The following is a 14,088-nucleotide window of genomic DNA, read 5'->3' as shown; positions in this document are numbered from 1 at the left end:
TCACATCAAATATTAAATACAAGTTTTCACCAAATCTGTAGTACCTTGTACAGTTCTTGTCACAACTTAATGGGAAGAATAGATAACAAAAGGGGAAGTGCAGAGGAGATTCACAAAGATGAACACTGTACCATAGAGATAGGTTGTTCAGACCACCATGGTTATGCTAACCACAAATGGACTTCAGGTTACTCAAACATTCCAGTACCAAAGATTATGGTTCTTCAACTGTTCATCTGGATGTGTTTTTAAATTGGTGTGAATTTGTCCACTATCCTTTCAGCCATTAACCATCAATCTTCCTTCACTTATTCAGCAAAATATTTTTGTGTACGTCCTCTCTGATCTTCTACCATGTCTCCTAGTTACTGACCATTCTGCTTAGGGATATAGACATTTCTGCTTTCCCTATCCAGACCTCTCTTTATCTGAGTGCTTTTGTGGATGAAGTAATTGTTGGGAGGAAAGATTGGCTAAGCAAGATTTTCTTTCTTTAGGAGAGACAAAGCTTAATGTTTTAGTTACACAGATATAAAGTAATTTGTGGAAAGTTCACAAGGAAGTGGAAGAATTTATTTTTAAGCTTGAAGGTCTGAGTTCACTGAAGTAGCAGTGATGACAAGATTCTAACTATTATTTGTGTAAGTGGAAAGAGGTCTTACGATTCCATATCATATGGCATTGAAGCAAGAGCCTGAAAACAGGTAAAGCATGGATCCTTCATCCAACATATGTTGCACAGCCTTTTTCTGTGCCAATTGTATCAATAGTTCAACCACTGAATGCATCATGTTCAGGTAAATGGACATCTAAAGGGAAAAAGAAAAGAATATTTTAAGGGAGGTACTCATGTAAACAGGCAGCATGGTGGTGCCTTATGGAGGAGACTGCTTTTCACATGTGAATCATGAAGCATAGTAGTTGACTGAAGTTGAGATGCTTGTAATTAACTTAAGAATAATGTTTGACACTCTGAAATCCAACTGCATTCCTGCCTAGGCTTAGCCTCAGCTTGATCCTTCCAGCACAATATTCACAAGAAGATATCAGGATCCTGCATTAAGTATGCAGATTAGTTCAGAACGAGCAGGACCTGGAGTATTGTGTTCAGTTTTGGTCTCCAAATCTGAGGAAGGACATTCTTGCTATTGAGGGAGTGCAGCGTAGGTTCACGAGGTTAATTCCTGGGATGGCGGGACTGTCATATGTTGAAAGATTGGAGCGAATGGCCTTACAGAAGGATGAGAGGGGATCTGATTGAAACCTATAAGATTATTAAGGGATTGGACATGCTAGAGGCAGGAAACATGTTCCCGATGTTGGGGGAGTCCAGAACCAGAGGCCACAGTTTAAGAATATTGGGTAGGCCATTTAGAGGAGTTCAGGAAAAACTTGTTCACCCAGAGAGTTGTGGATCTATGGAATGCTCTGCCTCAGAAGGCAGTGGAGGCCAATTCTCTGGATGCTTTCAAGAAAAAGTTAGATAGAGCACTTAAAGATAGCGGAGTCAAGGGATATGGGGAGAAGGCAGGAACGGAGTACTGATTGTGGATGATCAGCCATGATCATATTGAATGGTGGTGCTGGCTCGAAGGGCTGAATGGCCTACTCCTGCACCTATTGTCTATTGTCTATTATTGTCTATTCACTTCAGTTTTGATCTTTGTGGAAACTGTATGGTGGTTTCTTTTGAACTTACTATCTTTTAACATCTTTGGACTATATTTACCATGCCCATGGTCTGTTTTTATCAAATTATGGTATTGTTTGCACTGTTGTAACTAGATGTTGTAACTATGTGGTTTTGTGCAGGTCTTGTAGCTTTGGTTTTTGATCTTGTTTTGTCTGGTGGATTTGGAGCTCCTTTCTGCAACACGCGCTAAGATGGTAGCGCAATGTTAATACGCAGCAGCCTCTCTGGACTCTGGATTGGGGATTGCCAAACATTATGTGGATTTTCTGGTGTAGTCTATTTTGTCATGTGCTTTGTTGATATCATTCTGGAATGACGTTGTCTCATTTTTTAACTGCATTGCATTTGTGGTTTTTAAATGACAATAAACTGAATCTGAATTTATAGCGGAGTAGGACTAACTTGTCCATCAGACAAACCTGTCTGCCTCGACCTCCTGGGAAGAAATTTGTCTGGTGCAAGTATTTCAGCCACAAGTTGTGTTGCCTCCCAATGTTTCCTTCCACGGATTAATTTAGTCTCTTTATTGGTAGCAGTGCATTGGATAGTAGGTGACACCAAAGCCAAGTTTCTTCCAGTTTTGACACAATTTCCACCCCCTCATATTTTTCAGCTTATTCAAAGAGAAAATAAAAATTTCCATGCTCTTAATTTTGGAGACCAAATACACCTACAGAGGGTCTAGTGAATTGGGTTTGTTCATGTCTTTGTTTTCTGTATCATTTTCCATTGTGGAACAAACCATTATGCTGATAATTAACAGTGTTCGTAACAATTTGGAAACCTTTTTTTCATATGGGACACAATTCAAATTTAATCCTATGGTCATTGTTTTTAACAGGGAACTTGCCTCGAATAATGATTCACTGGCCACCCTTCTCTTCCATAACTTATTAAAACAAATAGATGATCAGTACAGCCGTTTCTTCCTAGAGAAGAATTTCCTCCTTCAACACAACCTGAAAAGAATTAAACAAAACCTGCAGGTAAATTTTAAAGATAGTTCTTGGCTGGTCAAAATTCTTGCTTAAAAATTTAAGTTAATACATGCAATTAAGGATAATTTATGTTGATCATTTGCTTTGATTGAGTTGGAAGTTGATATGTTAATTACCTTTTGTAAATGTTTTCATTCCACATAAATAGTCATGTTGAATCAGAGCAAAATATACTATTGCATGCTTTTGCTAAATTAAGTAGTCTAGATATTTTTGGCTGGGAAGATACGTAACTAAACTATTGCACAGGAAAACATGGCAATTATTTTTTTTCAGCTGTGAATTATGGTACTGGCTTGGCAAATTGAAATGCTCACAAAAATCTTTCCTCATGCAACACTGACATTGTTAAATTAACAAAGTAAGTTAACTTTTGGATCTCACTAGTGAAAGAGAGTGTGTGGGTAGGCCAGGTATCAGTGGGAGGTTGTATTCAATACATGAATGGTTGGTGGGGCTGTTGGACACACAGTCAAGTGATGGCATTGGGGATGTTGCCCACAATTGGATGGGCAATTGTGTTTTGATTCGGTATTGAATGGCTGGTTTGAACATTATTTATTTTTTGTATTATGTCAATGATAATAAACCTGATTCTGATTCTGAAGGTTGAGGGATCATATTACTCAATTAAGAAGTGGGGTTCTGGTGGAAGTGATGGTATTTAAAGGATTTGGTATCATGATTTTGGACACCCAACTAGGTGGAGTTTTGTGAAAGTGTGACCAGACATGCCACAGATTTGCTAAAACCTCAGTCCCTTTTAACATCAGAACAGGGCTTCAACTCTCCCATCTCAGTGTGGCTTGGAATCCACAAAATCTTTTTTCATGATGTGAAAATGAGCGCTGTATGCTTTTTAATGTTCCTGTGCATGCTCAGAGCTTCTGCACATCATAGGTACAGCCACCCATCTGAAGATCTCATGTTTAGCATCAGATTCCAATTAAAATTAATGTGCACTAACATGTTGCAGCATTGGAAAGAACTTTGCTTCTGCCATTCTAATTCTGGAGACCAAATAGAATATTATTAGGAGCTATAAAAGCATTAGGTACATGAAATATACAGTGAATAATGTCACAGAGTTGATCACAGTATAATTGTAACAGTTTTGCTTGGAGAGCTTAACTGAAGAAACCCTAACTCAGCTTCTTTACTGGTATTATTTAATATAACTGTAAAACACTTCTGCTGTTGAATCAAAACAAAAATTTGGGGAATTATTTGGTTATTAGGTCAGCAGATCCAAATGATCAATAGGTGAGTAAATCAGAATCAGAATCAGAAATGTTGTTGTTGTTCCTTGTGGAGCATCGGGTGGCAGCTTGATATTTCTTTAGCATTTGTCTCATTTTCATGGGACTAAGCTGCTAGCTCAACACTCAATCCAACGTGGATGGAAAGCATGCAAGGATTCTGGCCGGATTCGAACCCAAGACTACTCACCCTGAAGTCTGGTGTGGATGCCATGATACCATCGGCCTACTAGAATCAGAATCAGTGCAAAAACAAAACTAAAAAAAGTAGTGAGGTAGTGTTCGTGGTCTCAATGTCCATTCAAAAATCCGATGGTAGAGGGGAAGAAGCTGTACCTGAATCATTGTGTGTCTGCCTTTGTGCTTCTGTACCTCTTTCCTGATGGTAACAACAAGAAGAGTGCATGTCCTGGATGGTGGGGATCCTTAATGATGGACACCATCTTTTTGAGGCACTGCTCCTTGAAGATGTCTTGGATATGGTGGAGGCTAGTATCTATGATGGAGTTGACTAATTTTGCAATTCTCTGCATCTTACTTTGATCCTGTGCAGTTGCCCCCTCCCCCATATCAGATGGTGATGCAGCTAGTTAGGATGCTCTCATGGTATATCTGAAAAAAATTCCGTGACATACCAAATCTCTACAAATTCCTAATGAAATATAGCCACTGCCTTGCCTTCTTTATAGCTGCATCAATCAGTTGGGACCAGGTTAGGTCCTTAGAGATACCAAAACCCATGAACGTGAAATTGTTCACTCTCTCTCCACTTCTGATACCTCTGTGTGGATTGGTCTGTGGTCCCTCATCTTACCCTTCCTGAAGTCCAGAATCAGCTCCTTAGTCTTACTGGCATTGAGTGTAAGGTTGTTACTGTGACACCACTCAACTATCTGGAATATCTCACTTCTGTGTGCCCTCTCATCACCATCTTAGATCCTGTTAATAATGGTTGTATCATCTGCAAATTTATAGATGGCATTTAACTTATTTGAGCTTAAATGAGAATTTATTCAATGTAATCACTGGACTAATAAATGGGGCACTTTAAACTACAAGATGTTCAGTGGAAAATCCTATCAAAGGAAGAAGGAATCTAGTTAACATCCTGTTAACTTTTTGAAAACATATGATATTTGTCAAAAAGTATTATTTTCTTCAAGAGGTCCATGTAAATAGGGCAACAGGATTTAAAGCAAAAAGGTGCCATTTATAAAATGAAAAAAGAATAATGATCAGCATTTAACTACAGCCAAAACAATATGAAACACCATGCAGAATAAGGTGTCCTAAAATGTAGGTATTTACACCAGGATGGTATGTGAGGGAGGAAGATATTGAATGCATAAAGGGAAGAAGTGATTATTTCCATTCCCTCTAGAAAATGTTCACTTTTGACTGTTTCAAAGGCCAGTTTGGTAGATAAACAAAAACTGAATGTTTCACAGGTGGTTCAGCAGACTTACACATAATTTGGTTGAAATGTATAGAACAACAATATGCACTTATAAATTATCTTCAATATGATTAAGCCTCCAACGTTGCTTCCCACCAATATGATTGGGCAAAATTGCATGACTCCTCTCTTGCTTGAAACAAGCATATCTGAACTCAGTGATTCTTCGCTGTCCTCTAATTTGGGAGTAGTTGACTGCTTTTCTTCTTGTGATTGCACAACTGATTAAGATTAGGATCAGGCTCTACTTAAACATATGACGTACTTACTGCCCATTACGCTACTGACGCCTAGGGAAGCAATAATTATCTTTTATCTCTGGCGGTGTTCAGAGCTTCCTTCATCATGTCAGTAGCTTCCTCTCAGTTTTCACTACTGTCAGTCATGCAAGTCCTGCGTGGTGACTCAGGAATACCATCACACTCAGATGTAGAAGGATTCTTCATTGCTGTATCGATAACAATTTATTTTACCAGTCAGAGTTTTAGCCAATCAATGTGGAGGACCAATGGACCACTCTTAGACTGGCCTCTACCCTTCGACCTGTTTGACATGGGTGACCCTACCAAGAGCTAATGCATAAAGGCTTGACTCCAATCGACATAGCTCTCCAGGTCATTGAGACATGCAAGCCTCCAAACCCAGCGACAAGATTGTGGTCCTCTTGGAGGCTAGTATATTAACCCTTAGTAAAATTTAACATCTAGGTTCATACATTAAGAATGGCCCGTCCGTGCTTGTAATTTTATTAAATTGTTCCAGCATTCACTTACACTTCTTTGAAGTGGTCTCATCTACACAAGGGAGAAATCAAATGCAAATTGAGTAAACATGAGAAAATCTGCAGATGCTTGAAATTCAAGCAACACACACAAGATGCTGGTGGAACACAGCAGGCCAGGCAGCATCTATAGGAAAAAGTAGAGTCAACATTTCAGGCTGAGACCCTTCATCTCGGCCCAAAACATTGACTGTTCTTCCTATAGATGCTGCCTGGCCTGCTGTATTCCACCAGCATTTTGTGTGTGTTGCAAATAGAGTAACCATCTCACAAAGCAACTGTATTCATTACACATGAGAGCTCAAAGGTTCCACTTCCTTGCCATTTTAATCCTCCCTTGCACTTCTATTCTGACCTCTCTGTGACCTCCTGCTAATGACGTCCAATGTAAACTTAAACACCTCATCTTCATACTTTCTTGTCTGATCAGACTGGCAATTTCTGCTATAGGTCGTCTATTGGTGATAGTTGTCTCAGTTTTTCCATTAGTGCAACTAAATCTGCTACAACCCTTTTACATCTTCTTACATTTCTTTATTTTCATTTCATAAGTATATTAGATGCAGCTGGACGACTAGGTGCCCTCCGTGACTAAAGATACAATCTATATATAAAGCTGCGGGGTACGACTGAGGTCTTAAATGAATACAGCTCCTATTCAGGATACAAAGGTGCAACTTATGTACAGCCTATACATACAAACAAACATCAGGGGTATTAGTGCAATGGATTTGCCAGCTGTTGTGGCTGCAGGCATCTTCTACTGTGTGAGAACTCAATTTTCAACAAAATCTGAATTGCTGAGTTAAACACACTGGATTAAGTACACCTGGTTGTCTAATGATTTTATTTAAATGTATTGCTGGGCAGCCGTACTGCCAATTGTTTGAGGTTCCAGTCGTTCTCAGGTACTGAACCCTGTTCCACTCAGGGCAGAGCCTGTACTTCACATAGGTATTCACCAGGGAGAAGGATGCAGAGGTTGGAGAATTAAGGGCGGGGTATGCTGATATTCTCTAGCACTTCAGAATCAGGAAAGATGAAATGTTAGAAATATTGGCACACGTTAGATTGGATATATACCCAGGGCTTGACAGGATCTATCTCAGAATGCTTATGGAATCAAGAAAGGAGGTTGCTGGGGATCTCACTAAGAATTTTGCATCTTTGTTAGCCGCAGCTGAGATCCAGAAGTTGGGAGGATGACTAATGTTATCCTCTTATTCAAAAAAGTGCGTAGGAATAAGCCTGGAAACTATTGGCCAGCAAGAATCTTTGGTAGGGAATGATAGGGAAATTATTAGAAAGGGTTCTGAAGGACAGGAAGGGCTAAGGCTAATTAGGAAGAATTAGCATGATATTATAAAGGGAAGATCATGTCTCTCAGATCTGAGTCTTTTGAGGAGATAACAAAGAAAACTGATAAAGACACCACAGCAGACTTGGTTTATATGGCCCTCAGTAAGGCTTTAGTTACCACATGGTAGGCTGGTCTAGAAGATTAAAGCACAAGGGATGCAAAATTGGCTGGATAAAAGGTGACAGAAGGTTATGGTGGATGGATGTTTTCTGACTTCAGTTCTGTAATAAGTGGTGAGCTGCAGAGATCAGTATTTAGACCTCTGTTTTCAATGTATGTAAGTGTCTTGAATCAGAATGTAGGCATGAGAGATTGCAGATACTGGAAATTTAGAGTAACAAACACAAAATGCTGGAGGAGCTCAGCAGGTTAAGCAGTATCTTTGGAATGCTATAAACAGTTGACATTGAATCTTCAGTTGTTCTTTTTCTCTCCATAGAGCCTAACTGAACTGTTGAGTTCCTCCAGTGTTTTGTGATTGGTGGGTAAGAATGTAGATAGTCTGATCAGTAAATTTGCAGACAGTACATAAATTAGTAGAGTTGTAGATAGTGAAGAACATTGTGTAAGAATATAGTGGAGCATATATCAGCAGTAAGGTTGGGTGAACTGGTGATGGAAGTCAATCAACTCAAATGTGAGGTAATGTAATTTGGGAAGTCAAGTCTTCGTAGGACAAATAGAATAAATGACAGGAACTCATGACTATCGATGTACAGAAGGACCATTTCTAGGTATTTTCAATCGCTGAGTACCCTTATTTCATGGCTTTTGTTCCTTTTATCTCTCAGTGCCCCATCCACCCATCAACTGGACGATTTATCCCACTTATCCAGTTGGAGCCAGCAGCCTGCATTATTAATGTGTAGATAATTACCTGCTGGCTTAATTATAATCTGTATTGCCTGTAAAGTTCTGAAGAAAACCAGTATGAAGTTAAACAGCACAAACTTCAACTGGACTTAAATTAATTTATTTGACAATAGGAGCTAGATCTCTATTTAGAAGAGCTCACACTTCTGTGAGGCAGGTGACACTTGAATTCAATAATAGCTCAATTGCACGTGCAAAGCAAGTGCTGTGTTTGTCACTGAGACCCTGTTCTGAACATGCAAAACAATCATGATGTTGAATTTTGGGTCCAGTATTTTCACTGAGTCAATGTGACTATAATCAAAAATGTAAAATAAGTGAAATTGTATTTTGAAAGTGCTATTGCTTGTCAGTATACATACTGTGACTGTTTTTCAAGTCAAAATAAACTTTATGTAAATGGAAAATATTTTCACGTTTGAGTGGTTAACAACATCCTGTTAAGTTCTCTTGAAGTAAGTCATGGGACAGGGGAAATTGCATTAATCAGCACATGACATTTGTCAAATTTCTTCAGGAGTCGAATTACTTTGTTGTCTGCTGTTTTCTCAGGCAAGGTACAGGAAATGTTGGTTTAGCACTGAAGGCACTCTTATTTCAAAGTATTCTAAATGTGATATAAGTGTGTTTTTAAAATAAAACAGAGCTACTTCACATGTAATGCCTCACATGTTGCTTTAGAATTGGGGTCAGACAGTAATTTTGTTGTCCTATTGAAGTATTTAATATACAGGTAATTTTATAACACTTGTTTATAGTTTCTCATGAGTTTTAAGTAAGCACATTGGCCTGTAATTATCAAGTGGTAAACCAGTGTTTAAGCATCCAATATTCTGGTAGGACAAGTGTGCCTGTTAACATGTCCAGAAGACAGGTCAGGGCTATTTAAATTCTGAATTAAAACATTGGTTCAATTGTTGCGGAAATTTACTGTAACATTGAACTACTTAAACACCCAACTAACCACAAAATCTATTTGTTAAAAAACTTAGAAACATAGAAAATAGGTGTAGGAGTAGGCCATTTGGCCCTTTGAGCCTGCACCGCCATTCAGTACGATCATGGCTGATCATCCAACTCAGAACCCTGTACCTGCTTTCTCTCCATACCCCCTGATCCCTTTAGCCACAAGGGCCATCTCTAACTCCCTCTTAAATATAGCCAATGAACCGGCCTCAACTGTTTCCTGTGGCAGAGAATTCCACAGATTCATTGTTCTCTGCGTGAAGAACATGTTTCAGTAAGAGAGAGGAATAATAGTTTTCTTCCACTAAGTAAAGGAGCTTAGCCACTGGATAGAGGTGAGATGTTGTCTTGTCATTTGAGACTGCTTATTACCACCTTAGTTGTTTTTGCTTCCTTTGTGACAATCTCCATTCTGAATGCTTCAAAGGAGATTCTGAAGACTGCTGAATCTCTTTGACTGCTTTGGAAGCATTTTGTCAGTAGCTATATTGAGCTAGTTAGAGGGTAAGAAAAAACTACAATAAGTAGTCTGGGTGGTAGCAGTGAGTAATGCAGCAGGAGTCACTGCTCGGGGCACCATCTATCCAAAGCACTTATCAATGATTAGAATAGAATAACCGTAAGACTATAAGATATAGGAGCAGAATTAGGCCTTTTCATCATGACTAAACATTTTTCCTCTCAGCCCCAGTCTTCTCCCCACCCCTCATCCTATATCCCTTCATGCCCAAGCCAATCAAGAATCTATCAACCTCTGCCTTAAATATGCATAAAGAATTGGCCTCCACAGCTGCCTGTGGCGAAGAATTCCACAGATTCACTACCCTCTGGCTAAAGAAATTCCTCCTCATCTCCATTCTAAAATCATTCCCCTCTATTCTGAGGTTATGTCCTCTGGTCTTAGACTCTCCCACCATTGGAAACATCCTCTCCCATGGCAAACAGAATCTTTCAAATTTTTGGGTATCATTATGCCAAAAGATTTGGCAAAATTATCAGAATGTAATTATCAGCCTTTATATTAAAAAAAATTAAGGAAGATATGGCAAGATGGAACCTGATTCCTTTTTTAAGTCTCAGTTCAAGGAGTGAGTCTATTAAAATGAATATACTGCCCAGACTGTTATATCTCTTTCAGACCCTACCAATAGAGATTAATCAAAATCAATTCAATGAATGGAACAAGATGCTATCATGGTATATTTGGCAAGGTAAAAGGCCTAGAGTTCATCTCAAAACTTGCAATTAGCAAAGGAAAAGGGGGGATGGGCTTACCTTCCCTTAGAGATTATTATTTTGCAGCACAGTTGAGAGCTGTAATATGTTGGTGCTCAATGGAAAAACATTGAGGAGCAGGGTAACTTCCCATCCCTATACAAGCAATTTTGGCTGATAACAACCTGTAAAGGTACATAAATACTATTGATAACCCATGGGTGAAATTGACTCTTAAAATATGGAAAACTACAATAAAAGAATATAATCTAGAGGGAGATATTGCAATTCTTAAATGGCGTGCATATGACTTGGATTTTACACCAAATAAACTGGATGCTAGATTTAAGGACTGGACAGCTAAAGGAATAACAGTTCTTTGCAACGTAATGAAAGAAGGAACACTGTTCAGTTTTGAAATGCTTAAAGAGAAACACTTATTAGAAAAACAAGGTTTTTACCGATATTTACAGATGCAACAGTATGTTAATAGGACGCTTAAAAATGTAACCAAGGCAAGTACATGCTTGATAGAGCTATTTAGAAAAGTATATAATTCAGATAATGGTAGTAGAATCATTTCAAGCATGTATAAGGGTTTGTCAAATCTTAAAACACATTCGACTTCATACATTAAAACAAAATAGGAGAAGGAAGGAGGGATAATTAGATTTGAGAAAGAATGGACAATAATATGGAGGTATCAATGGAAGTGTACCAGTTTACAGAAATGGAGGGAGTTCGGATGGAAAAACTTGATAAGATATTTTATTACACCCTCTCAGAAATCCCATTATGATAGTAACCTCCCTGTATGCTGGAGAAATTGTGGAAATCAAAATGCAAACCATTATCATATTTTTTGGGACTGCCCTGTTGTCAAAGACTATTGGAGAGGGATACACAATGCCCTACAAGACATCTTTAAATGTGAAAAACCCTTAGAAAGTAGGACCATATATTTTGGGTATATACTTCAAGAATGGTGGAAAAGTGATAAATATTTAATGAATATACTGTTGGTGACTGGTAAATAGACTCTTACTAGGAAATGGTTATTACAGGAGAGTGAGTCCAACTTTAAATGCATGGATGGAAATTACAATGGACATTTACAAAATGGAGAAGATAACAGCATCTGTTAATCATAAGCTGGAACAATTTGATTCATACTGGGAAAAATAGTTTAACTGCATGATGCCTCATAGGCCTGATTTTATTCTCACAAATCAATGAATATGTTGTAAAAAAAAAATCACTCCCTACTTGTACATAGTTCTTGCCTTTTGCTTGTTTTTTCTTTCCACTCTTTTCTATAAGTGTATACCTCAGATAAATACTATGTGGAGATTTGTGACATATATAATTATATGATATATATGCACAATGTCTGAAATGCATCTTATGGAAATGTTTGTTTCATAATGAACTTCAATTTAAAAAAATTACAAAAAAGGAAATATCCTCTCCACATCCAATCTATCAAGGACTTTCACCATTCATAGAAACATAGAAAACCTACAGCACAATACAGGCCCTTTGGCCCATGAAGCTGTGCCAAACATGTCCCTACCTTAGAACTACCTAGGCTTTACCCATAGCCCACTATTTTTCTAAGCTCCATGTAGCCATCCAGGAGTTTCTTAAAATACCCTATCGTTTCCGCCTCCACCACCGCTGCTGGCAGCCCATTCCATGCAGTCACCACACTCTGTGTAAGAAAACTTACCCCTGACATCTCCCCTGTATCTCCTGCCAAGCACCTTAAAACTATGCCCTCTCATACTAGCGATTTAAGCCCTGAGGAAAAAAACTCTGATTATCCACACGATCAATGCCTCTCATTATCTTGAACATCTCTATCAGGTCAGCTCTCATTCTCCATTGCTCCAAGGAGAAAAGGCCGTGTTCACTCAACAGACAGACAGACATACTTTATTGATCCCGAAGGAAATTGGGTTTTGTTACAGTCTCACCAATCAAGAATAGTGTAGAAGTATAGCAACATAAAATCATAAATAATTAAATAATAATAAGTAAATTATTCCGAGTGGAAATAAGTCCAGGACCAGCCTATTGGCTCAGCGTGTCTGACACTCCAAGGGAGGAGTTGTAAAGTTTGATGGCCACAGGCAGGAATGACTTACTATGACGCTCAGTGTTACAACTTATTCTCATAAGGCATGTTCCCCAAACCAGGCAAAATCCTTGTAAATCTCCTCTGCACCCTTTGTGTGGATTCCACGTCCTTCCTGTAGGGAGGCAACCAGAAATGAGTGCAGTACTCCAAGTGGGGTCTGACCAGGATGCTGTATAGCTGCAACATTACCTTTTGGCTCTTAAACTCAATCCCACGATTGATATGGCCAATGCACCATATGCCTTCTTAACCACAGAGTCAACCTGCGCAGCAGCTTTGAGTGTCCGATGGACTTGAACCCCAAAATCCCGCTGATCCTCCACACCGCTAAGAGTCTTACCATTAATGCTATATTCTGTCATCATATTTGACCTACTGAAATGAACCATTTCACATTTATCTGGGTTCAACTCCTTCTGCCACTTCTCAGCCCAGTTTTGCATCCTATTAATGTCCTGTTGTAACCTCTGACAGCCCTCCACACTAACCACAACACCTCCAACCTTTCTGTCATCAGCAAACTTACTAACCCATCCCTCCACTTCCTCATCCAGGTCATTTATAAAAATCACAAAGAGATAGGGTCCCAGAACACCACTGGTGAACGACCTTCGTACAGAATATGACCCGTCTACAACCACTCTTTGCCTTCTGTGGGAAAGCCAGTTCTGGATCCACAAAGCAATGCCTCTCCTTACTTTCTCAATAAGCCTTGAATGGGGTAGTCATTCGATAGGTTTCAATGAGGTCACCCCTCATTCTTATGAATTTCAGTGAATACTGGCCCAGAGCCATCAAAACAGTCTTCATATGACATGCTGTTTAATCCTGGAATCATTTTTGTGAACCTCTTTTGATCCCTCGCCAGTTTCAGCACATCCTTTCTAAGTTGAGGGGCCAATAACTGCTCACAATACTCCAAGTGAGGCTTCACCAGTACTTTTTAAAGTCTCAACATTACATCTTCCCTTTTATGCTCCAGTGCTGTTGAAATGAATGCTAACCTTATACTTCCTCACCACAGACTCAAACTGCAAATGAACCTTTAGTCCCTTTGTACCTTAGTTTTTTTTGTATTTTCTCTTCACTTAGAAAATAGACAACCCTTTCATTTCTTCTACCAAAGTGCATGAACATACACTTCCCAACACTGTATTCTATCTGTCACTTCTTTGCCCATTCTCCTAATCTATCTAGGTCCTTCTGTAGCCTCCCTGTTTCCTCAAAACTACCTGCCCTTACACCTATCTTTGTATCATCTGCAAACTTTGCAACAAAGCCATTAATTCCATCATCTAAGTCATTGACATAAAAAAGAACCAGTCCCAAGACAGGCCCCTGTAGAAC

The 14,088-nt window shown here is 38.9% G+C and overlaps 1 protein-coding gene across 2 annotated transcripts in view; it reads left to right on the top strand.

Annotated features, from left to right (window-relative positions):
* Nucleotides 1-14,088, top strand: part of stat4 (signal transducer and activator of transcription 4) — a 115,777-nt gene that overhangs the window by 22,607 nt on the left and 79,082 nt on the right. For both annotated transcript variants that reach the window (XM_059966896.1, XM_059966895.1), the window contains exon 3: nucleotides 2,535-2,679. In XM_059966896.1, the coding sequence (XP_059822879.1) occupies nucleotides 2,535-2,679 (145 nt within the window). The remainder of the gene's footprint in view (nucleotides 1-2,534; nucleotides 2,680-14,088) is intronic.

The sequence above is a fragment of the Hypanus sabinus genome, chromosome 4, assembly GCF_030144855.1.
Source record: "Hypanus sabinus isolate sHypSab1 chromosome 4, sHypSab1.hap1, whole genome shotgun sequence".
In the NCBI taxonomy this organism is placed as follows: Eukaryota; Metazoa; Chordata; class Chondrichthyes; order Myliobatiformes; family Dasyatidae; genus Hypanus; species Hypanus sabinus.
Note: the sequence above shows the minus strand (reverse complement) of the source record. Positions and strands in the feature narration are given on the sequence as shown.